The sequence below is a fragment of the Halichoerus grypus genome, chromosome 9 (genome assembly GCF_964656455.1).
Source record: "Halichoerus grypus chromosome 9, mHalGry1.hap1.1, whole genome shotgun sequence".
NCBI classification, from domain to species: domain Eukaryota; kingdom Metazoa; phylum Chordata; class Mammalia; order Carnivora; family Phocidae; genus Halichoerus; species Halichoerus grypus.
The window spans coordinates 114154309-114178657 of NC_135720.1; the positions used below are offsets into that span (position 1 = coordinate 114154309).

General features: G+C 57.3%; 1 protein-coding gene across 3 annotated transcripts in view; it reads left to right on the plus strand.

Annotated features, from left to right (window-relative positions):
* Positions 1-24349, plus strand: part of GRM4 (glutamate metabotropic receptor 4) — a 117931-nt gene that overhangs the window by 39842 nt on the left and 53740 nt on the right. For all 3 annotated transcript variants that reach the window (XM_036115776.2, XM_036115775.2, XM_036115773.2), the window contains exon 3: positions 13214-13430. In XM_036115776.2, coding sequence (XP_035971669.2) covers positions 13214-13430 — 217 coding nt within the window. The remainder of the gene's footprint in view (positions 1-13213; positions 13431-24349) is intronic.

Sequence of the window (24349 nt, forward strand, 5' to 3'; positions counted from 1 at the left end):
CAGAGGCTCAGGGGGGTGGCTTGCGTAGGGTCTAGTGAACTCTGGCTGAGATGGGAGCCTCTTGAAGAGAGGAGGGACATGATCTAACTTGGGTTTTAAACGGGTGCCAGCTGGGGAATGGGCTATGTGATGGGATGGGTGGTAAGTGTGGGAGGTGGGGGACCAGTGAGGAGGCTGCTGGGATAGTGCAGGCCAGAGATCCTGGAGCTGTGGCCCAGGGTGATAGTGGCAGCGTGGTTGAGCCGTGGTTGGATTCTGGGTTTATTTTCAACATAGAGCCACCAGTATTTGCTGATAAATCAGGTTTGGGTGGTGAGAGAGGAATCAAGGACATGTCTGATCCTGTGGACTGAGCAGCAATTACCTGGCTAGGAAGGACTTTGGGAGGATCTGGGGGTCCCAGTAGATGGCCAAGGGGAGCAGGCAGTGGGTGGGAGCCTGGAGTTTGGGGGTGGGTCAGCAGGCTATAGGTGGCCTGGGAATGAGTGGAGAGAGGGGCTGGAGGACTGAGTCCTGGGGTTGCCAGCATTCAGGACCAGCCAAGGAGGCTGAGGAGGTGCTGTCTTAGAGGAAGGAGAGCACCAGGGGAGCAAGGAACTGGGCAGCCAAGTGGAGGGACTGCATGGTCAGATGTGCTGTGGGGTCAAGTGCTGTGAGGACTGGTTGCAGGGCTCAAGCAAGAGCCCCCAAACCACAGGGGATCACTTGGCCTTGCCTGCTTGGTGGCATGTCCCTCTTGCTCTGGTCTTGGCTCACCTCCCCCGCCCAGGGCTCAGGCGCCCTTTCTCCTCCGCGGGAGCCCCAGAGCTCCGGTGGGGCCTCCCCTCCCCCGCCAGCCGGCTCTGACCCAGGCTGTGATATAAATTACACGGAGTGATGGTGATGTGACTTTTATCGGCTCATGTGTTCAATAATGTTAATACATCCCATTATATCATATTATATTAATACAGAGCCGTATATTACACGCGGCGCAGCACATTAACTCGGGAGAGCCCTGGGGCAGTCGCTGTGGTTAATTTCCCCCCAGCCCGGCCACGCCCCCACGGCTGGCGCTCCGCGTGCAGGAGCGGGCGGCGGGGCGCGGGGCGCAGCCGTGGTTCCGGACGTCTCAGGTGCACCCCACTTGCTGAGCTTGTCCCAGGCTTGCCCGCACCTCCCGCGGCTTGTGGTTGTGGGCAGATGTAATTCCCGTGTTGTGGAGGCCCCTCCCTCTGTCCTGACCTTATAAATCCAGCGGGCAGGGGTTGTTAACCCCTCCCCCCTTGAGCAGATAAGGAAACTGAGGCTCGGAGAGGCGAAGCAGTGTGCTCACGGGATGTGCTGGGGAGAAACCTGGGGCACGGACTCTTGACCCCCCATCCTGGCTGCCCCCCCCGCCCCCCGGAGCGTGGGGATGGTGTGGACAAAGCAGGAGCCCGCAATGAAGGTGGAGGGCGGGCCAGGTGTGGCATAGGGCTGCGTGAGCTCTCAGGGGCTGGAGTCAGACAGCCCTGGGTTCAGATCCTGCTTTGCCACTTGCTCTAGTTTTATGTCCGTGTTTTCATAGGCCTCTGTTTTCTCTTCTGAAAAAAACGAAGGTAATGAATAGCATTCTTTTCATGGGTTATTGTGTGAGGATTAAACCAGATAATCCCTGTGAAGTGCTCATTAAGGCACAGCTACTACCAACACCTGAGCAGCCTCTTGCCTGCTGACCCTCCCCCCATGTCCAGCCCCTGCTCAGCCCCGCAGGTTGGTCCCCTGGGGTGCCGGGCCACTCTGGGCCTCCCCCCCTTGGAGCCCCCTACCCCTTGGACACTTGCGTGTGGCCCAGTGCCGCCCAGCTCCCTGGCTCATGGGCAGTGCTGTGGCACAGAGAAAGCCCAGCTTTGCCATCAGATGGGCCTGGGTGACCCCAGGCATGCTCCTCAGCCCCCTGAGCCTCATATAAATGGGGCTACGGCTTCCTGTCCTGGGGCTGTGGTGAGAAGCAACAAAGGGAGAGTCTGTATCAGCTAACTGCACCCGGTGTGCAAGCAAGAGGTGTCGTCATGACTCCTAGTGTCTTGGACTGCTGCTCTCTTTCTAAGATTTAACATCCATCCTCCCGTATGAGCCTCAGAGTAAGGCTTACAGATGAGAAGATGGAGGCTCACTGCTGTGCCCATTTGACAGATGAGAAGATGGAGGCTCATGGGGAGGTGACTGGCCCACGGTCACACAGCGAGGCAGTGGGCGGACGGTGTGGCAGCCTGTTTCCTTGCCTCTGGGAACTCGGGCTTTGAGCCCTTCTTGGAAAAAGGGGTGCAGGCCCTGTGGCCCCAGGGGCTCCACCAGGCCCCTGGCCCTTCCTCTCTAGGCCTCTGGGCTCCTCCGTCCCCTGGCCTCCCCCGATATGTATCACTCTTGACAAGGTGATGGAGTCAGCATGTAAAACCTGCAAAAGTGAGTGTAATTTATTGATCTACATTTTACTTATGAAATAGGACAAGTGCTGATTTGAGGATCTTGTTTGCTCTCGCCCTTGCGCCGCCCGCTCCCCCGCCTGTGCTCTTATCTGCGGTAATTCCTGCGAGCCTGCATCTGAACGGCTCCTTTGTCAGCCCGCCCAGGCCCTCCATTCTGGGCCCTCTGTTCTTCTCCAGCCTCTGTGCCTTATCGGGGCCCCATTTTTTCCTGGGCTCCTAAGAAAGCATATAATGTTTAAAAGGGTGAGACAAGGGACTGAATAAAGCACTTTCTGGGGAAATATTTGTTCAAAGGCCTGTTGCCTGCATCTGTCTGGTTCTCTCCTAGAAAACATAATTCAGAACAGTCCTGGAAATTAATCCAAGTGTCCACGTGCTCTCCTGATAAGAGGCCGGGTGGGCCCTGGGGAGGGGGAGACAGAGGTGGGTGTGGGCCGGCTCCACAGTGATTGCCTTCTAGGGTGTCGCTGGGAAATCAGGGGGCCGAGGAGGTGGGGACAGGGCTCAGCAGGCCCCAGCAGGTGAGGGACACCCCTGCTGAGCCCTGGGGAGGGAGGAAGGACCTCTGAGCACCATCTGTGCGTGCCGGGCACCGTCAAGGAGGGGCCTGCTTACCCAGGCAAAGTGTCAGACCACGTGAGAACTGGACCTCGGCCAGTGACCGGCTCTGGGACCCGGGCAAGGCCCCAGGGCTGTGCGGTTGGGTCTCCACAGCTGTCTCACGTGCTGGCGAGACTGCGGAGCTGGTCCTCAGGCTGCTTCCGTGGCAGGAATGCGGTGGCTCCTTTGCTTATGGGGCACCTGCCCTGTGCCGAGTGCTGAGCGAGGCCTCCTGTGGGGAATAAAAGAAAGGTCCCTGGATTTGTGGAGCTCATGGGTCACGAGGAGGTGGATATTAAGTGAGAAAGTAAATGCTGAGTGCGTTAGAAAGCGATCGTTGTTCTGGGGAAAATCAAAGCAAGGAAGGTGGAAGTGGGGTGCAGGGGAGCGAGGGAAGCAGGGTGGGTGTTAACTAGGGTGGTTGGGGAAGGCCTTCCCAGGAAGGTGATGTTTGAACAGTCTTCTATCGAAGGGAAGGATGTGAGGGAGCGAGCCACATCCGTGTCTGCGGGGAAGAGCATTAGGGCCGAGAGAACAGCTAGAGCAGATGCCCCGAGGCAGAGCATGCCTGGAGTGTTCAGGGTTCAGCAAGGAGGTGGGTGTGACTGGAGCCCCTTGAACCAAGCAAGGCCAAGATGGGGGTGGCTGGAGATGAGGTCAGAGGTCATGTGTTGGAAATGCTTTGTTGAAAGGCCAAGTGCTGCTGATAATTTTGACAGACTGCCCTGAGCTGAGCTGTAAGAGGTATTTTATTAGCACCTGGCAGGGGCTCCCAAAGGGAGGCTGCTATGTGAATTTTGCATGAAGAGGGGAGGTCTGTTATATCTCCTGGCTCTTGCTCACCTTCAACACCCCAGTCCTTCTTGCTGCAAGATGATATGAGTTCTCGCCAAGCTGTTTCCCCCATTATGATGCCAGGAGGGAAGAGGCCACTTGCGACTGTGGGGCTGTGTCACCCCCTGTGGGGTGGGACATGGGTAATGGTCCTGGCGAGGGGCCCTGACTTGGCTGGCGCGGGGGCAGTCCCCGGTGACGGTGGAGCTGCCCACACATCCTGGCTCTGCCTGGGGCCTCGGGAAGAGAAGCAGGGGCCAGGAGCCCACTTTCTGGCAGGCTTGGGTGGGGTTGGTGATCCTAATTAAAAGCTTGGATCCGAAAGGCTTGATGATGGAATTTCTAATTAAATCAATTTCATCTCATCTGGGAGACAGAGGTTTGCATATGATAAGCATGAAATTAATAATTATGTTTAGAAATTATCTGTTGCTCAAAGCAGAGCCATTTACACAACCCTCTGGGGCCCCTGGCCCCCACCCCTGCCTGATCCTTTGTGCTGGAGACAGATGGGCCACTTCAGCCCAGCGTGTGACAGCCAGGAGTAGAGGGGGGGCCGAGCGTGGGAGAGGAAGTAGGGCTGGTTCCCTCTGCTGCTGCCCTGAGGACCCCACCCTGCAAGAGGTGTGGGCAGCCCTCCTGGTCCCTGGAGGCTGTCAGCATCGCCCTCAGATTCTGTGTGTGCACGAGTGTGCGTGTGTGCATGCACATGTATGTGCGGGCCTACTTGTACAAGGGGGAGCCTGGGGCTCTACAGGACAGTAGCCTGGGCTCTGGAGCTTGTCCTTCTGGGTTCAAATCCCGCCTCGGCCACTTGCTAGCTGTGTGGCCTTGGACAAGTTTCTTAACCTCTCTGAACCTCAGTTTTGGGAAAATGGGAAGAATAAGAAGGTCTATTTCATATGGTTATTGTAAGATCAAAGGTGTGAAGGCATTTGTAACTACTTAGGACAGTTCCTCGCACATAGTAAGCACTCAATAAATGCTAGTTTTCTTTTCTTTCTTTCTTTCTTTTTTAAGATGTTATTTATTTGAGAGAGAGAGAACAAGAGAGCGAGTGCGAGCGGGGTGAGGGGCAGAGCCACAGGGAGAAGCAGATTTTCCGCCGAGCAGGGAGCCCGATGTGGGCCTCGATTCCAGGACCCCAGGATCATGATCTGAGCTGAAGGCAGATGCTTAACCGACTGAGCCACCCAGGCGCCCCTGAATGCTGGTTTTCATGACGACGATGATGATGATTGTGTGCGTGCATGCGTGCGTGTGTGTGTGTGTGTGTGAATGTAATTCAGTTCAGCCCAAACCAGCTTGTGCTGAATGTGGACCGGACATCTCCAGGCTTGTGAGGTGGACATAAGGAAGACCTGTTCCCGGGCGTGCCAGGGCCAGAGCACGATGCTTCTGCCGCTCTGTCAGTCATCGTTGGTGAGGCTGTGCTGAGAACAAACCACCCTCACGTCTCTGTGGCTTAAAATACATAAACTAGGTACTTAGCACCTCACACGTCTGTGTGGGTCGGCTGAGTGCTCTGGCCCATCTCCTCAGGGACCCGGGCTGGTCTGGAACGTTGCTGGTCTTGGTAGCAGAGGGAAAGTGTACCCTGTAGGGTCTCACAACTGCAGGGAAATGCTCTGGCCCCGAAGGAATGGCATTTTCTGCTCCCGCCTCATTAGCTAGAACGTGTCACACGGCCGCAGCCAACCACAGGGGTCAGGGAGTTGGATCCTACCACGCGGCGCCGGGAGGGCAGGAGCTGGACATGTCTCCCGTGGCTCTAGGGACGACATCAATTGTGTGTGTGTTTGTTACTGGTTATCCCTCCCACTAGAATGTCTGTCCCACGAAGGCAGGGATTTGTCTCTGTGTGTTCACCCCAGAGCCACAGAGCGTGCAAGTGCTGTGGAAACCGTTATTGGGCGGGCAAATGAGTGAACGAATGAACAAATCAACGGGGTTTCTGAGGAGTGCGGGTGGGCCGGGAGAGTGTGGGAGGCGAAGGCTGGTGGCCTCGAGAGCAGCCGGGTGGAAGGGACCACAGGGGCCTGCTGGGCAAATTTTGCTGTCTTTTAAGATAGCGTTTGGCTCCTGGGAAAATCTGATGCCCACTTCTCAGTCGCGGTGAGGAGATGTCGTAGGCCACAGTGTGAGAGGAGGGGGGTCTCCAGGCCTGGGGGGTGGCGGAGCCAGGGGGGCTGAGTGCCCCGGGCACCGAGGTGGAGACAGAGATGAGACGGTGGGCGCAGCCCCCAGCAGGGGCCGAGTGGCTGACTGGTGGTGCTGGGACACAGGCCAGCCCAGGACCCAGCCGGGGTGCATGGCCAGGCCCCCGAGTGACTGGACAGCTGGGGCTGGGAGTCGGTGGCAGGTCTATGTCAGCAGAATAGGGTAATGAGATCCGACTAATGAGGGCGTCCTGGAGTGAGCAGTGCAGGCCAGCCTGACCCGAATTCCCAGAAGATCTGTGGGCCCCAAGTGACCTACTGAGTGTGGGGAAAGGCCCCCGACTCGGGGTCCGAGAGGAAGCCCTGGGGCAGGCGTATCAGGGTCTATCCTAGGTCCTTCCAAAGACTGCCCAGATGCCAGCTCAGCCCCGTGCCCAGGGTGCCCTCTCCACCGCCCCCACTTCCCAGGCTTCGGAAGTCTGTTTCTCTGTTCTTTAGGGGGGCATCTCCATGCGGTATGGGTGTATGAGGCCTTGTGGCTGTCCTAAGCAGTAGGGTCACTCTTTTTTTCTGCTCTTAAACCCTGGGGTCCTTGTCCGAGATGGGCCCAGTCAGGGCTGAAGGCGGGGGGCCATCCCCACCCCCTCCGTGTGCTGGGTCCACAGCCCCCCTACTCCTCTTATGTCTCCCTGCACCCTTCAGGTGTATTCCTGGTCTCTCACTGTGAAGGCCCTGCCCAGCTGTGCACCTCTTCAGCCTGTCCAAGCCCTCAGCCTGCACTGCCAGGCTTTTCTCTCCTTACAGCTCCCCTGCGAGGCCCCCAGTGAATCTCTTGTCCCAAACCTGGCATGTCAGCCTGGAAGTGTGTCTGAACCACCTTTTCCAGCCCCCACCAGGCTAGTTCTCAGCACCTGGCTGAGAGGAGGTGCTTGGTGCCCCCACAAGAGTGGGTGAAGTGCCTACTGTGGGCCCAGCTCTGATGGAGACACAGTCCTCCTCCTCCCCTGCCCTCCCGAGGCCCCGTAGAGGGAGGAAGGGTGGCTGGCAACACCTCCCGCTCCTCTGGGCACTGTGTCTGCAGCAGAAGCCCCTTGGGAGACGGCACATGGCTCAGGCGGGTGAGGGGGCTGGGGGCGGGGGACCGTGTCCCTCAGCCCTGTCCGTGCAGGCCAGGCCTTTGCAAGCTGGCCTTCTCTCCTCTCACCAGCTCTCTGAACTCCAGTTCCTGCTCGTGCAGCTTTCATGTACCTAAAAGCCTGGCTGCCTTTCATCTGGGAGGAAAATAATGGACGCTGAGAGCCGGGCAGTCGAGGCCTCGAGCAGCCGGGATCAGAAGGGCAAGGAGCAGGAAGCCAACCGAGGGTCTGCCTGGCCTACTGCAGGGCCTCTCTGCTTCCCTGGTGAGAGGGGCTGCAGTTAGCCAGCTGGGGGTCCCGAGGTCTGCGTGGGCCCTGGCCGGGGCTGGCTGCCGGGGCTGGCTGCCGGAGATGGCTGCCGGAGGTGGCAGCAGGGTCCAGCTTCAATCTGTGGCTGCCCGGCCTGGCTTGTGGGTGGAGCAGAAGGGGCAGAGTCAGCTGGGAGGGTGGGCAGGGCCCGAGGCCAGGATTCCGGAATGGCGGAGCAGCTCAGTCTCTGCCTTGTTTCTGGTATCTCCTGGCTGTGATACTCAGAGGGTACTTTCATCTCTCTGAGCCTCCGTTTTCTCATCTGCAAAATGGGCACAATGGTCCTAGCCTCGCCTCCCTCTCTCCTGCTAATAGCTAGCATTTGCTGAGGGCCCCCCTGTTTGGAGCACTTGGCATGTATGTGCAAGTGCAGTCTTCTGTCTTGTCACTGTGGCTTCTTTATAGGGGAGGAAGTTGAAGCCCAGAGAGGCTGCTCGCTTGCCTGAGGTCACAAAGCTGGATGACAAGGCTGGGTCGACACACAGCCCCAGGCAGGCTGGCTGCAGGGTGTGCTGGAAGCTTCCGTGCTGTGCAAAGCATTAGGGAAGAGACAGGAAGGGGAGGTGCTTTTAAACACTAAAGCACACAGGAAGAGGGTTGGTGTTATTGTGGGGTGGCCTTGGGGTGGCCATGGTGATGGTCATGGACACCCAGCTGCTTGGCTCGGGGTGCTGCAGGCCTCGTGGAGGTCAAGGTAGAGGTTTGATCCCTGGCTGTTGCAAACAGCCTTGAATGAAGTATCGGCTTTCAGGGAACTGTGCCCTGGGTGGCTCTGGGGCACGGGGCAGGTTTCCTACCTGTCAGCTTGCTTCTCCTCTGCTGGGTGGTGTGGGACATGGAGCAGCCACTCTCAGGGAGTCCCTCGATTCTGCTAGTCTGGGAGCCAGTGAGTCAGAGCCTGAGCCGTGGGCATCCTGGGGCCCACCAGTGTTGCCGTACCTAGTGGGGATGTGGGGCTGCTGGCCAGGCCTGGGACAGCCTGAGAACAGATTCAGGCTCTAAACACACACGTGTGCGCCTGGACACACAGGCATGTAACATACTCACACATGCACATGCATGTGCACACTCACGCACACGTATGTGCAGGGGCCTTTGCATTGGCTGTTCCCTCTGCCTGAAATGCCCTCCCTCAAATACCCACATGGCTCCCTCCTTCACCATCTTGAAGTCTTGACTCAGATGTCGCCTGGTCAGAGAGACGTCCCCCGGCCCCTCTAACAGTCCCCTGCTCTGTTCTTCCTTTTTCTCCTGGGCCCTTATTTCCGTCTAACAGCTTAGGATCACCTTTGCATGGCCTACCTCTGTGTCGATTGGGAGCCCCACGAGGACAGAGTGTCCACCTGTCTGTCGCCAGCACTCAGAACTATGCCTGGCAGGCTGTCAGTACTCAGTGACTATCGGTAGGAGGAGTAAATGAATGAACGTGCTGGGTGCTCATGCGCTTAGGGCACACGCGCGCGCACGCGCACGCACACACAGATGCACTTGGCATTCATCTTCATTGCTGCTCAAGCCCGGAAGCAGCTTTTGTCTTTCCCCACGTGGCATGAACCTCCTTGTCACTCGAGAAGCCTGAGAGAGAGAGAGAGAGGGAGAGCGCGATTGCACGCGCACACAGGGTTGGGGGGTGAGTGCGCATGGAGCGGGGAGAGATTTCTTCACTTCCTCCCTGCCTCCCATCTCAGTCACTCATCCCTTGGGTGGGAAGTTCTGCTGGGTGCCAGCTCCAGCCACAGTGGGTCACTCTGGGGTGCCCCACCTGGCCCTTCCGGGGATGCAGTGGGTGTTGGGAGTAGTCTACTTTTCTTTGTGTGTCCACAGAGTGGCCTTGCCCAGCACGATGGGAGCACCTTAGGATGCCTGCTGAGTTGACAAGTGGGCCAGGCATCCTCACACCAGGAGAACATGTCTGGTGCCCCTGCAGCAGCCCCACTCGGTGCTGTGGGAGGTCTGAGCAGGCTCTCTGGAGCTCAGGGAGGGCTGCCTGGAGGAGGTGACATGGGCTATGTGGGCAGAGGAAGCCAGGCAGATGGGACCGAGAGTAGGCCAGCTGAGGTCGGTCAGGGGCCCCTGGAATCTGGGTTCTGGCTGACGCTGTGCTGCCTTTGGCATGGGTGAGGCTGGAGGGAGGAGGGCCTTGGAGGGCCTGCCGGGCCAGCATTCCAGAAGGAGGCGCCCCAGCCCTGGGAGCATAGCCGTAACTGGGCTGGGAGAGAGCTGGCAGAGGGGCTGGGAGGTGTGGGGATAGAGGGCTAAGGGAGGTGTAGCAGGAGAGATTATAGCTCACCTCAGAGCTAACTTTTCAAGTGCTTACTGCCTGCTAGCCATTCACGAAAATTCCCTATGAGACAGGGATTGTAATTATTCCCATTTTGCAGCTGAGAAAACTGAGGTCTGGAGAGGTGAAGTAACTTTCTGGAGGCTTCCCAGCTAGTGGGTGGCTAAGCTGGGGTTTGAACCTGGACACAGCAAGTTGAGCTCCCCAATCTCAGCTCGAAACCACCCTGCTAGGAAGCTCGGAGGGCCTGGAGCTGAGGAGGAGCCTGCGAGGGCCGGGGGAGGTGGGGCTGGCAGGGGATGCTGGCTTATTCCCCTGACGCTACTCAGGAGGCTCTCTCCTCCTCTCAACCACCTCAGGGCTGGGTCCCTTTTCCAGGGTCTGGGGAGTTGTTGGCAGAACAAAGGTCCTTCCTGTGCACCTGAAATCTGAGGCCAGGGCACCCCTGCAGACTGACCCGCTTACCCGCTTACCCTGCGGGAACTCCATGCTTGGCCCTCCTACCCTTTGTGGGAATGGGGGTGTGCAGTGGGGCGGGGGCCTGGGTCCTAATATCTGGACATCCATCTGTCCATCTGCCATCCCAGCCCATGCTGAGTGCCTGAACTAGAGGAGAGGTGGGAGGTGGCTTGGAGGGAGGAATGAGGGGTGATGAGTGAGCAGTCTTCTGTGTGAGGGGCCCTGAGACCTCCCTGGGCTTCCTGCCCCTCTGCTGGCTGCAGTCCCTTTTGACTCCAGTGCCGTGTTGGGAGAAAACATCAGAAGTAGGAGACAAGCTTCTTCTAATTAGGAAGAGAGTGGGTTCCCGGGCGTGTGATGAGCACTCCTTGCTGAGGACCAGGCACCGAGGGAAGCTGACAAACAAATCTGTCTTCTCTCGGGACCTGCTGGGAAGGCAGGTCCTGGCTCTGCCCTCTCCAACACCTGCTCTGGCTCCAGCTCCAAATTTGGGGCTCTTCTGTTCAGCGGCATGCCCCAGGGGTGCTGTTGATTTTGTTTTGTTTTATTGTTAAAAATGTGTTAAATCTGGACATTTCGGCCGCATGCAAAACAAATGGGGTGGTGAGCCCCCAAGTACGTGGGACTCAGAGTTGTCTGCTCTTGGCCATCGTTCTTTCTTCTTCCATGTGCTCCCATTGTGATGCTTTTGAAGCAAACCCCAGACCTCATCATATCACCGCACCCCTCAGTGTTTCAGTACAGACCTCTAAGGCAGTAGGTCTCCACTGGGGATGGTTCTGCACCCCGGGGGGCCCTTGGCAATATCTGGAGACATTTTTGGTTGTCGTGACTGGGGGAGGGGTGTGCTACCGGCATCTAGTGGGTAGGGGATGGGGATGCTGCCAAACATCCTTCAGTGCAAAGAATAGCCCCCCAACAAAGAATCAGACCCCCAAAGTCTCAGTAGTGCTGAGGCTGAGAGACGTTGCTCTGAGTGACAGACCCTTAAACACCAACCAACCCCTAAAACCTTGATACCCCTTGGCTGACCCTAAAAATAATGACGCTCCTAAAATTAACCACCAACTGTCCAAACAGAGACCATGTTCTAGAGGGCACTGTGTTCATGCTCAGCGCTCTCCACGGCAGAGGGGACTGGCTAGTTTTCGGAGGCCATGGACACAAGTAGGAGAGGGGACAGATGCAGGTGCTTGGGAAGATTATACTGTGGTTTTCCAAGCAGGTGGTATGTTTGCATGATTCTGCATGTAAAACATGCAAAGGGTACCAAGGGAAGGCTCTCCCCTCAACCCTGTCCCCCAGCCACCCAGTTCCCTCTCCGGAGGCTGTTTTGTTTCAGAGTGGGGAGGGTCCATCCTGCCCCCTCCCATGATAGGCGGGGCGCTGCTCACGCACAGAGCTGGCCTTGCTGCTTTGCTCCTGCTGTGGGTCTTGGAGAGCTGTCCGAGCCTCGCATGGAAAGCTCCCAGGATCTTTTTCACGGCTGAGTAGTATTCCTTGTGTGGCTGTGTTTTTTTGTTTGTTTGTTTGTTTTACCAGATTATTTCCAAAGGTTTGCTCTTACAAACAGTGCCATGGGGGTTATATGCCATCTTAGAAAGACCACAAGAGCTACAATGAGAGGGCTTGGGGTTACCCTTAGTTGCTCAGCGAATCTGGACAAGCCATCATCTGTTTTCCCCACCCCATCTTTCCCTTTCTCCTGAGTGAGTTCAGTGAGGGGAGACAATGAGGGGCCTGCTGGGGCCCACCTGGGGGGCATCACGGGGGGCCGAGCTGGGCCATGTCCTTGTCCTCATGGGCATCCTCCATGGAAGGTGGACCCTTGCTGTCCCTGGGGATGGGGACACCCTAGGCATAGGCCAGGTGGGCAACCACTTGTCCAGGGGGCACCCCAAATCCTCTTGTCCTCTGGAACATTTCCCACCCTCAGTGGCCAGACTGACCAGGAGGTTTTTGTCCTTGGGTTGGATGTCAGCCATAGGAAGAAGGGCAGCTTAAGGGCTCTGCATCTCACCTTTGCATGGAGAGGGCCCAGGTGAGGTCTGTGGGGGCACAAAAGTGCTCTGTGGCTGGGAGCACCAGGGCTGGGGGCAGGGTGCTGGAATCTGCCGTGGAGGCCTATCTGGACCCTGTGTCCCAGGCTGTGGAGAGAGGGACTTACTGGGGGCCCCACCCACTCTGTCTTCCTGTGATTCCATCCTCTGGGTGGCCAGGGATGTGGGATAATGGTGGGGACCCAGGTTCTGTCTCCTCTGAGCTGGGCAGGACGAAGGAGCTGTGAGTTCAGCGTCTGCTGGGTGCTGACATGAGGGGCTGCCTGGGGGAGGGTGATGGGCCAAATGACCTCTCAGGGCCCCTCTTGACACCCTCATCCCCACCCCATCCACAGCCTGAACTGTGTCATCTACCTAGGGATTTTCCCCTGCTGGGATCTTCCAGCCCTTTTGTAAATGGAGGCACCCAGAGGCTCCAGTGTGTGTTTATGTGTGTAATCCTGCATGATTCCCTGTGTGTGTGTGTGTGTGTGTGTGTGTGTGTGTGTGTGTGTTTGGGGGACCACCAGACACAGGACCCAGGTGATGCTGGTTGGGACACTTTTCTGGAAGAGGAAGGCTTGGTGCCGCTGCGCCAGTCACTTCTCACCCTGATGTCAGTCTCACTCCCACTGGGGATGCGGAGGACATGGGGAGGCCTGGCGGTGGAGGCAGCTGAGAGGAGGTGGGAAGCACTGGGACTCTGGGCTGGAGCCAGGGGAGGGCCACCCAACCAGGTGTTCACACTTCTGGCCTTAGTTTCCTCCTGTGTCAAGCTGGCTAGGACCCACCCAGCCCACACCACAGGCTCTCCCTCAGGACAAGAAGGGCTGGGGCAGTCCCGAGGCTGTGGGGATGGGAAGGAGACTGTTGTGGAGTGGTGTGGTGCTGGCTGGGCACGGTGGGGGTGCCAGCCGCCCCCATCAGCGGCCCCTCTCGCCCCCAGATCCCCCAGATCAGCTACGCCTCCACAGCCCCCGACCTGAGTGACAACAGCCGCTACGACTTCTTCTCCCGCGTGGTGCCCTCAGACACGTACCAGGCCCAGGCCATGGTAGACATCGTCCGCGCCCTCAAGTGGAACTACGTGTCCACACTGGCCTCGGAGGGCAGCTACGGTGAGAGCGGCGTGGAGGCCTTCATCCAGAAGTCCCGGGAGGATGGTGAGTCATGCTCGGGAACAGGGGGATGTCAGGGCACAGTGGCCCAGCGCTGCCTGAGAGGCTCTCTCGGTCTTGCCGTGGGCTCTGCCTGCCCTGGGCCATTCCCCTCGTGGACCTCCGTCTGTCCCCTGGGCCCTGGGGAGCTGTCCGTGGCCTTGCTGGCCGGCTAGGTAGCCCCCAGGACTAGGGGGTGGATGGGAATGACTTTTGCCAACCAGGCCAGGCAGACGGAGGGACTGTTGATATTTCTGGCATGGGACCCAGTGGAACAGTGCTGTTCTCAGGCAGAGGGAGAAGGGGATGGGGTGGAGGTGGTTTTGTTTAGTGAGGGTCTCAGGGACCCAGGAGATGGGGCTCAGCCAGCAGGTCCTGGGAGCCAGGGTTGTGTGAGGCATTGGCTGTGTGGTGGGAGGGAGAGACTGGGGCGGGCAGCGCTATGCTGGTTCCTTGTGGCTTCAGGGAAGTAGGTGCCTGTGGGTGGGATGTGAGGAGCTGGGAAAGAGATGTGCTCTCCTGGAGGTCTCCCCCACCCCCCATCAACCCCTTACCACAAGCCACCTTTCCCCCCATTAAGCTCCCCGCCTTCCCTTAATTGTCCTCAGAAGCTCCAGGGATAAAGTTTTAGATATCCACAAGCAATAAGAGGCTGGCACAGCAAGGGTTAACACTCCGGGCAGCCCGAAGCCTGGCCCGCTCAGAGGGTCAGTTCTGATGGCCATGCTGAGGAGGGCAGCCTGCACACGGGGCTGTGGCGGTGGGCAGCCAGCCCAGCAGTCAGTCCCCTGGGTCGGGGGCTCCACCTGGGTCTGGGTGAGCCTTGCCAAGCAGGCCAGTTCATTGAGGGTGGGGTGTTGGGGGGAAGCAGACAGGCTCCTCCCCTCCTGACAGACCCAGCTCCTGGCAGAGGGGCCCCTGGCCTCTCCCAAGGCTCTATCTCTAAATAGCTCACTGTGGCGCCCTCGACCTTGGAGGATGGCATCTGTATATTTATACGCGCATAACCCTGGGACTCTAATTGCTTTTCCTGGGGAACCACAGAGTATCCAGAGGCTGGCGTTGGTAACACCCTGTGGGCATCATCCTGCTCTAAGTCTCAGATAAGCCCCTTTAATTGTACAGCCAGAGCAGCTCGGGAGCCTGCAGCCTGGTAGACAGGACAGAAGTGGGGCGGCCCTGACCGATGGCCGGGCTCCAGGCCACTTACCACGCCGGCGGCTGGCCAGGCAGAGGGGAGCATGGGCTGGACGGGCCCCCACTCCCACCTCCAGGCAGGTGGGCCGCAGCTCCCTGGGGCCCCCTGGTGGTGCCACAGCCCCCTCCCTCTGGCTGCCCACATGTCCTTTACTGCTTTGCTCCGACACGACACGGGCCCCTCTCTTGGGGCTGGCCCCACCCACTGCACTCTGCCGGGTTCCTGTCCTCAATGGCTGGCATCCTTTCCCAAACGAGCCCACCGCCCTCTGTTTCAGGTGCAGTCTCTACAGGATTTGGGGACAAAGGTGCTAGAAGGAGGGACAGAAAGCCTAGAATTTTAGTGTTCCGTGGTATTCAGTCCCGGGCACGAGGGACCTGGAAGCCACTCCCGGTACTCACGTAGCTCTCCCTATGCGCCTCACACATGCTGAGCACACGTTTGACACCTGTTGTCCCGGGTAATCCTCCCTACCCAGTGAGGTAGATACCCCATTTTATAGGGGAGGAAGCTGAGGCATAGAGAGGCCTAATAATAACCAGCCCCAGGTCATACAGGTAAACGGGTAGAGAAGGGATTTGAAGCCAGGCGGTCTGGCTCCAGGGCTAGAGGTCATAACTGCTTTTGTAGTCATCACTCCATCTTCTGCCCCCGTTTCCCACAGATGGGGGCATGACAGACAGACAGACACACACACATACACACACAGCCTGGAGGGACACTTGCTGACATCTTAAGGGTACGAGAGGCATGGGATTGGGGTGAGGTCTAGGTATTGCATTTTTTTAAAAAAGATTTTATTTATTTATTTGTCAGAGAGAGAGCATAAGCAGGGGGAACAGCAGGCAGAGGGCGAGGGAGAAGCAGACTCCCCACTGAGCAAGGAGCCTGACACGGGGCTTGATCCCAGGACCCTGGGATCATGACCTGAGCCAAAGGCAGACACTTCACCGACTGAGCCACCCAGGCGTCCCTAGGTATTGCATTTTGGCTGAAACTTAGACTATTGTTTGAATTTTCCACAAGCATCTAATCAGGCATTTGGTGGTCAGAAAATATATAGTCTACTCAAGACTTTTACAGAGGAATTCTAGAAAAAGAGAACTAGCTGTGCTGCCAGGGCCCGTGGCTCAGGGGCACTCCTGGCCTGGTGCAGGTGTCCCTCACAGCGCCCCCTGCACCCCATCCCATCACCGAAGGCCTGACCTCCCACGTCCTTAGACCCTCCTCCTGTCTCCCATTGCAGCCCCGGTGCCCTGGCTGGGCCCGCTCTCGTGTACGGGCCTTTAGGCCTCCCCACCCCACCTGGTAAATGAAATTTGATTTGGAGGAACGTCTTTAGGTGGGTGAAAAGAAAAGGAGAGAGAAAGCCGCGCTCCAGCTGGCCAAATTGAAATCAGAATTGAGCGGCCTGTAGAAAGAGGCCGCTGTACCTTGTAGCCTAATCCCTGTGAAAGATTAAAGATGTCTTTGGCCGTATATGGTATTGATTCATCCTCTGAAGTATAAATCATCTGTGAGTTGCTCAGAGGAGTGCCAGGCAGCGGAGTAGAGGGAAGGGTGTGCTTGCCAGGTGGAGGATGCACATCAGAGCTGAGGGGAGAGCTTGGCCAGCGAGTCCTGGCTGCCTGCTGTGTGGGCTTGGGGCGCACCATTGCGTCCATTTTATAGATGAAGAAACTGAGGCCCAAAGGAGTAGGTCATTTCCCCAAGGCCATTTAAGCAGGATGTGGAGGACCAGGGACTGGAACCCAGCTCTGTCCTCTGGGTGGGGAGCTCTTGTGTAGCACTCAGCATGGGTTGGGCCATTGGCACGGGGCTTAAAGAAAGCCCTGGCCAGCATTTCCTAGCCCCCATCAGCGCCGTGCTCTCCCACCCCAATCATTCAGTCATGTGGCTCATGCCCCAGGCCATCCTGTGGCCCTTGGTTGAACCCTGCCCTGTACCAGGCACCCTCCCTGCACTGTCACGAATCCTGGTGACAACGTTGTGGGTCCGGTGTTTCTGTTCCCATTTTACAGAGGGGGGAACTGAGGCTCCAAGGGGTGAAGTGGCTTGCCCAGGCTCACACAGCGAGGTATTGGAGCAGGACTTGGAGCCAGGCTGTCTGTCTCCCCGCCACCCGAATCACCGAGGTGGCAGCGTGTGGTTAACGGGCAGCTTCTGGAAGACAGATCTGGGCTCTGGCTTGGCTGCCTCTTGGCTGTGAGAGCCCGGGACAGTCACTCAGCTGCTCAGTTTTGGTTTTCTTACCTGTGAAATGGGTTTAAACCTGGTCGCTGCCAGAACGGAATGTGCTTCTGGCCCACGGATGTGGGAGCTCAGAAACACACATCAGAGGGCTCTTATCTGGGGTCCCGCTGCCTGGGCTGCAGCCCTCCCTGTCGCCTGGCCACTCCTAGGGAGGCCCAGGGAGAGCTGGAGGGCCCGCGCGGACCAGGCTGGGCACTAACAGTAGCTGTAGGTCATGTTCAGGGATGAGGCTAGGACAGGACAGCTGGGCTGGTGGTGCCCAGGCAGCGAGGTGAGCTCCAAAGGCAGCTAGGGCGGGACACGCGTCGGGGTGAGGGCTGCATGTATGTGATTTTCTGGACATGTGACTGGGGGGCCTGCCTCGGTAGGGGTGTCCGTGGACAGGCTTTTGTGCGTGTGCATGCTCGCGTGAGGCATCTGGTGCATTTCCCCATCTTTGAACGCCCGGACTCCCTCCTCCTGGCCAGGCTGCTGAGTAAAACCTGGGATTAGGCATGCCGAGCAGGCCCCGCCTGGGCTCTGGAGATAATGGGAATGAGTCACCCCGGGAGGGAGAGACAACCTGAGGGGGTGGTACCAACGTGGCCCTGTCCTCAGTACCTCCCTCCACCATCCTGGGCCCCCTCAGGGTTGGGGTCTGGGGTATAAACTTTTATACCCCCACAGCATTTCTCTGCCCATGGGGCCCCATGTGAGCCTCAGTTTACTTCCCGTAGTACTCCATTTCACGGATGAGGAAAACAAAGGCTCAGGGAAGTTAAGGGGCCTGCTCAAGGTCAAACAGAAGTGCTGAGTAGCAGCCCAGGCCTCCTGTGTGGGTGATGGGAGAATGGATGATATTAGTAGGTAATATTGATGGAGTCCTTCTATGGACCAACTCTTGTTTTATGTACTTCATGCATGTTAACTCATTTAGCCCTCAAGACAACCGCAATGTACAGATGGCAAAACTGAGGATCAGAGAGGTTAAGCAACTCCCCTGAGGTCACACAGCTGGAAAATAGCAGGAGTGGAATTTGAATCCAGCAGGTGGTTCCCCCACCTCTGGTGCATGTGGCAGGAAAGACACAGGCCAGCTCCTGGCAGGGGCTTCTCCATGGGGTCGCCTGGGGGCTTTGGTTCTGGTCCTCTCTGGTGAGCAATTCCAGCGCCCTGGGCACATCCAGGCCTGTGCTCCTAGGGTGGGAACAAGATGGCCGCTCTGGGTGGTGACAGGGCAGGAAGGGGCGGGGGTGGATGGGTCAGCCTGCTCCTTGGAGGACGTCCTGTCCCTTGCTCAGTGAGAAGTTCCAAAGCCTCATCTCCCCGCTGTGTCCCTGTGTCCCCTATTGGTATTCCGGAGACACTGGTGAGTCAAGCTGTTGCTGGTCTGACCTCCAGCTCCAGCTCCCAGGGCTGAGCGTCAGACTTGCATTTAGATGGCTCGGGTCAGCGCAGCAGCACGGATGGAGACTGGCAGGGCCGGCAGCCGAGGCTCAAGGCTGGGGCGCCTCCTCATCCCACTGCTTATGTGACATCTCTGGATTCATCTTCTCTTGCTGTAAAAGGAACGCTCTCCTCCTGGAGGCTCCAAGGGGATGGGGGAAGAGCTTGGCCCGCTGGAAAGATTTGTGGTACCGGGGTTGGGGGTGCTGGCTCTGCTTATGTATCTGGGAAACCAGAGAGGAGAGGTTTGTCCCAGGGTGCCCCCAGGATCCAAGACCCCCTAACGGTGGACAGAATGCCTGCTACCCTTCCCGCTGCCCCTGGCCTTTTCTCCTTCTTCTCCCCTCCATCTCTCTGCTGCAGCCACACCTGCCTCCTCACTGCTCTTCTAACACTCTGGGCATCAGCCCACCTCAGGGCCTTTGCACTGGCTGGCCCCTCTGCCTCGAACTGTCTTTCCCTGAATATCCACTTGGCCCACATCCTCCGTGTATTCAGGTGTCTTCCCAGCTGTCCCCTCTTCAGAGAGGTCTTTCTGACCACAGTATCTAAGATAGCCCCTCCCCTGGCCGGTTACTCTCCTTTCCCTGTTCCTGGCTCTGTTTTTCTTATAGCACTTGACAAGTGAATTTATATTTGTTTATGGTCCACAAGGGCAGAGGTTTTTTGCCCATTTTGCTCTCAGCTGCATCCCTAGGTCAGTCCCTGGCACATAGTACTGCCTAGTAAATGTCTGGGGAATGGGTGACCATAAAGCCCAGCCCCCAGCTACTTACTTCTTTAGCTCTTATCCCAGGGGTCTGAGGTTGTTCTCCCAGCCTGCAGAAGGGCAGACGGAGGCCGACAGAGCAGAGGCACCTGGGGTTGGGTCGGGTGGCCCCGGGACCCCAGCTTCCTCCCCCACTGAGCTCCCTGGCTGGCCCCGGCCCTCTCCTGACTCCCCGAGGACAGAATCCTTTCCTGGAGGCAGAAGAAGGGATATGAGAGCTCAGGGCCGCTCTGTAGCTGCATCAGGCTGAGATGCAGGGCTCCACTTCCTCTCATTTCTTGCGACAGTGCCTGTCTTGGGATTCTTCATCCTGAGGGGCTGCCTGCCCCGGAGGGCAGGAAGGGGAAGAGGCTCAGCCTTCCAGACCTGCTTGAGTTTCCCAGCTGGCTTGGGCTTCGCACCCCCCATGTAGGCAGCCCTGGTGTGAGGAGAGGAGTTAGGGGCCCTGCTGGCTCTCGGTGGGCACGGGAGGAGCGGTACACCACCAGACCTCGCGCCCTGCCCTGCGTGCAGTAGGGCTCAGTAGAGTTTGCCTGAATAAGTGAATGAAGGGATGTGATGGTGCATCTGTTAAAGGAAGAGCTATACTGCAGGGCTGCACGGGACCTGGCCCAGCAAGACGGGCTTAGACAAGTGAAGAGGAGGGGAAGGGCATGCCAGCTGGGGGAACAGCATGAGCAAGAGGTAGGAGTGAGTCAGGCAGATGGGACCCCGCTGAGGGGCTTGGCCTGGTCTTAGTGGCCATGGGACAGGGACCAATGCAAGACAGAGCTGAGCAGAGTTTTTTCAAGCCAATGCTGTATTTTAATTTTTTTTGGCAGTTGGGGTCATGTCGGCTTACCCCAGGGAATGTATTAGCACACACCATTTCTACCTGCTGTGTCCCACTTGCTCAGGACCCTGGGGGGTCCTCTCTGCCCTTAAGGCTCAGGCCAAGGCCCTGCCTCCCTGCAGGCTTCCCTCATCTGCTCTCCCCCCATGCAGAGATGCTCACCTGGAGGGAGGATGATGGTCCCCAGGGCTCACCACCTGGGAAACCTCAAGTACACCCACCACAGTGCCTACTGAACTTTCCCTGAGCCTCTTTCATATGGCTCTGCACCCCCTGATACTGGGGAAGGACAGGGCTCACTTGGCTCTGTGCTTCTCGCCCTCCCTTGCACACAGCGGGGCCTTAATAGATGTTGATAGAATGAACACGTGAGCCAACAGATGACCAGCCCTGTGTCCTTGGGTCTGTCACTGCCCTTCTGGGGCCTCCTTCTCTCTGTAACAGGAGAGTCAGCTCATCTCCAGCGTCTAGCTCTGCCCCCCATAGGCTATGTCCTCACAGTCCAGGGTGCCGGGCTCCAGGCATTTTTCTCCATCAGCAAAGGCTCTCAGAGAAGTGCTGGAAAAGAAGACATCCCTCAAGACCTAAAGGAATGGGTGTCAAATGGGGATGCTTCAGAGTCTGGTCTTTTGGTTCAGGGATGATTGGGACCAATTGCACAGGGACAGAGCCTGGAGCATGCAATCTTCTCACCCCCAATCAGATGAAATGTGGTTGACATTAGCCAAGGGGCTGGGGGGCCGGAAGCAGGGAGGAGTCCTGCCACTGGCTTTAGCTTGGTGTATATGAGCTTGCAGCATCTTCTCAGGGGGAGACCTCTGGACTCTCCCCGCAGGTGCTTCCTGAAGCCACAGCACAGGGACCCGGCAGCCAGGGCCCAGGATGCCCTGCCCACTGGCCATGCATTCTCCAAGGATGCTGAGCAGAAGTGGGCCCCACCTTGCAGCCAGTCGCCACCATTCTAGCTTAGCAACCAGGCTGCCCTGAACTTGAGACCCATCATGTCTTCCACTGCCTTGGTCTGCTGCCCGTCACTCTAATGTAGGTGGAAATTAAGTGGACCTGGCATGGGCACCCCATGCCGAGCCACGAGGCCCACCGTGCGCCAGCTGGGTCTCCTGGCCGGCGCTTGGAGATTGGCAAGGTGCTGGCATCAATGTGACTGCTTGGTGATTGCCAGGTCAATCTCCGTACTGCTGTGAAGACGAAGCCCGAACTTGCCTGGCCCGCCTTGGGGACTTGGCCTGTCCACTCTGATTTCTCTGCCACTCTGGCCTTTGGCAGGGCGCTGACACCTCTTGATTCTGTGAGTCCCCTGGGTTGGGTGTCATTGGGTCACTTTTCCTGCTCTCTGCAGTTCGTCTTTGATGTGTTCACCCTGGCCTATCACAGCGGGGCCGTGATCCGTTCTGCATTTGCCTCCAAGCTTGACGGGAGTGACAGGAGGAGGAAGATGTTAGCCGCCAAGCCCTTGTTGCTCTGAGTTTGCATGCCTGCCCTCTTGGACAGGAAGCAACATTTTCTCTCACCAGCCTCCTTTGTGGAGCGCGTTTGAATATTTCTTTGGGGTTTAAAAAAACTTCCCTTTGTTGGTGGCAGCCCCGTTGTAGCTTTGACCTTCTGAACCCTGTCCCCTGGACGCTGCAGTAGGGCAGAGTGGTTGAGAGTCCAGATGCTGGCTCTGCCACCAGGAGCTGCACCACCGTGAGCGGTCCCTCAGGGCCTCTGGGCCTCAGTTTCCACCTGGTGAAAGGTGGATATCGATAGTACCCGCCCTTTAGGTTGCTGTGAGCACGAAGTGAGTGAGTCGGCGTAAGGCCCTCAGCACACGAAACACCTTGCTGCCAAAGGTGTCAGTTGTCGCCATGACTAAGCAGAGTGGGGGCGCGGGGGCCCAGTCTAGTTCTGCCTCTGTCTCTGGGTGGCCACGTAACCCTGGGCCTGTCACTTTCCCTTGCGGAGTGTCAGCTTGATGACCAACGCGAAGGTGATGGGTTAGGGGACCTCGGAGCTGCCCCAGCGTGCAGCTCTGCATGCCTCACTCACCTCTCTTGGGTTTTTTTTTTTTTTTTAAGATTTTATTTATTTATTTGAGAGAGAGAGAGTGAGTGAGCGAGTGAGAGAGAGCACAAGCCAGGGGAGGGGCAGAGAAGTAGACTCCCCGCTGAACAGGGAGCCCGATGTGGGGCTTGATCCCAGGACCCTGGGATCACGATCTGAGCTGAAGGCAGACGTTTAACTGACTGAGCCACCCAGGTGCCTCTCTCGGCTTTTCTATCTGTCCTCGCCACATGGAAGTCCAGGTACCATAGGGTTGGCCTCCAGTTTCCAGTATGTCTCTTGTGGCTGGGCCCCAACCTGAGCCCACAGAGGAGCCCTGTGCACACTAACCTGATCCCTTCTGAGCTCTTCCTCTTTGTTAAAGAGCAAGCGGTGAAGGCCAGTGACCTTCCCTGCTCGGGTTTGGGACTTGACCTCCAGGGACCCTCTTCACCTGTTGGCTAACTGCTGGACTTCAGCCTGTTTTCCTGTCAGAGGTGGGGTCCCCAGTACCCCCCACTCTGAGCTCCTTGGAGATGTAGCTGAAGCAAGCCCCATACTGCTTTTTCCTTGCAGCTCTGGAAAGACCCTGTGAGCTCACCGTTTTCTTTCTTCGTCACCCTGAGACTTCCTACTTCAGGCCTGTATGGGGCTGTTGAGTGTCCTGGGTGTCTCAGACTCATCCTCTACTCCTATGTGACCTTAGGCAAGTCCCTTTCCCTTCCTGAGCCTCGTGTTCTTCATTGGTAAGACCAGGAAGGGGCTGGGTGCCTTCTTCAATGGGCTCACACAGGTGGACACACTGAGGGATGCTCGTAGCCATTTTTGCTTGTTATTCCGTGTCCACCAGCCCTCTTCCCAGAGTCTTTGAGCCCCAACAGGCTCCAACTCCTGCATTGGCCCCTCAGCCAGCCTGGCCTGGCCTGGGTGAAGACCCCTGAATCTCCTTTTTTTTTTTTTTTAAAGGTTTTATTTGTCAGAGAGAGAGAATGAGAGTGCACAAGCAGGGGGAGCGGCAGGCAGAGGGAGAAGCAGACTCCCTGCTGAGCAGGTAGCCCAATGCAGGACTGGATCCCAAGACCCCAGGATCATGACCTGAGCCAAAGGCAGATGCTTCACTGACTGAGCCACCCCAGTGCCTGTCTCCTTGTGTTTTAATATACATATTTCTTAGGGACATCTCATTAACCATCCTCACAGAAGCTGCCAGGCCCTGGCCCCAGTGTCAGCCCTACACAGCCACTCTGAGACTTGTCCTTTTTCTTTTTTTTTTTTAAATAGAAGTGAGTGTGGCTCAGCATGCCCACAGGAGAGCCTGGGCCTCCACTACTTGTCAGTGGCTGAGATAGGGTTGGCACTTAAGTTTGTGTGACTCGGGAGCTTGAGAGAAGGAAGGTGGAGCCTTCCCTCAATGAAGTATTTGTTCCTGTCACCTGTCTTTCTCCAGGGAGACACTGGTGGGTCAGCTGTGGGGAGGGACATAGGAGGACTGCCCCCAACAAAGGCCAGAGGTTCTGCTCAGGGCCAGGGGAGAAGGAGGAGGTGGAGGGGCTCCTCTGATGGGGAGTGTGTGTGTGTGTGGGGGGTTGGGGGGATGGATCAGGAGTCACCAAGTCATGGTGGTTGTGTAGGAGTCTGTGAGAGATCCTGTCTAACAGGCCCCAGAGGTGGGGAGGGACATATCCCTTGGTGGTCACTCCTTCAGTGCTGGTTTCCCTCATGTTCCTGGGGTTTTGAAGGACTCAGAAAGATGGAGTCCAGGCCTCTAAATCACATAGAGCCAGCTTTGTGGGATGTAGCTGGTGAGGAGAGGGGCATTTCTTCTCCTCTTCAGTCACTTCCTCTCTCGCCTCTGTATGGTAATTCATTCATTTGCTGGATAAATATTTATTGAGCACCTACTGTGTGCCAGGCATTGCACCAGGATACTGGGCATATGGCAGTGGACCAAACAGATGAAGATCCTTGGCCTTGTGAGTCCCATTTGGGGAGAGGGCCAGAGGAGCTTACGCAAACAAGTAAATGCATCATTATATAATACAATTTCAGATAGGAGCTGATGGCATGTTATGGAGAAGAATAAAGCAGCATAAGTGGGCAGAGAGGGCCAGGTAGGGGAGATTATCTCATATAAGGTGGTCAGGGAAGGCCTTTCTGAAGAGGTGGCATTTGAGCAGAGCCCCAAACGCAGTAAGAGGCAGAGGAACCAGCAAGTGCAAAGGCCTTGATGTGGGAGCCTGCCTGGCATTTGGGGAATAACCAAGAGGCAGGAGCAGAGTGAGTGAGGTAGAGGGAAGTAGAAGAGGGGCAGATCACGTGGGGCCTTGTGGGCCACTGGGAGGATCTTAGCTTTTGTTCTGAATGAGATGGGAACTATTGGAGGATTGTGAGCAGGGGAGGAATGTTAA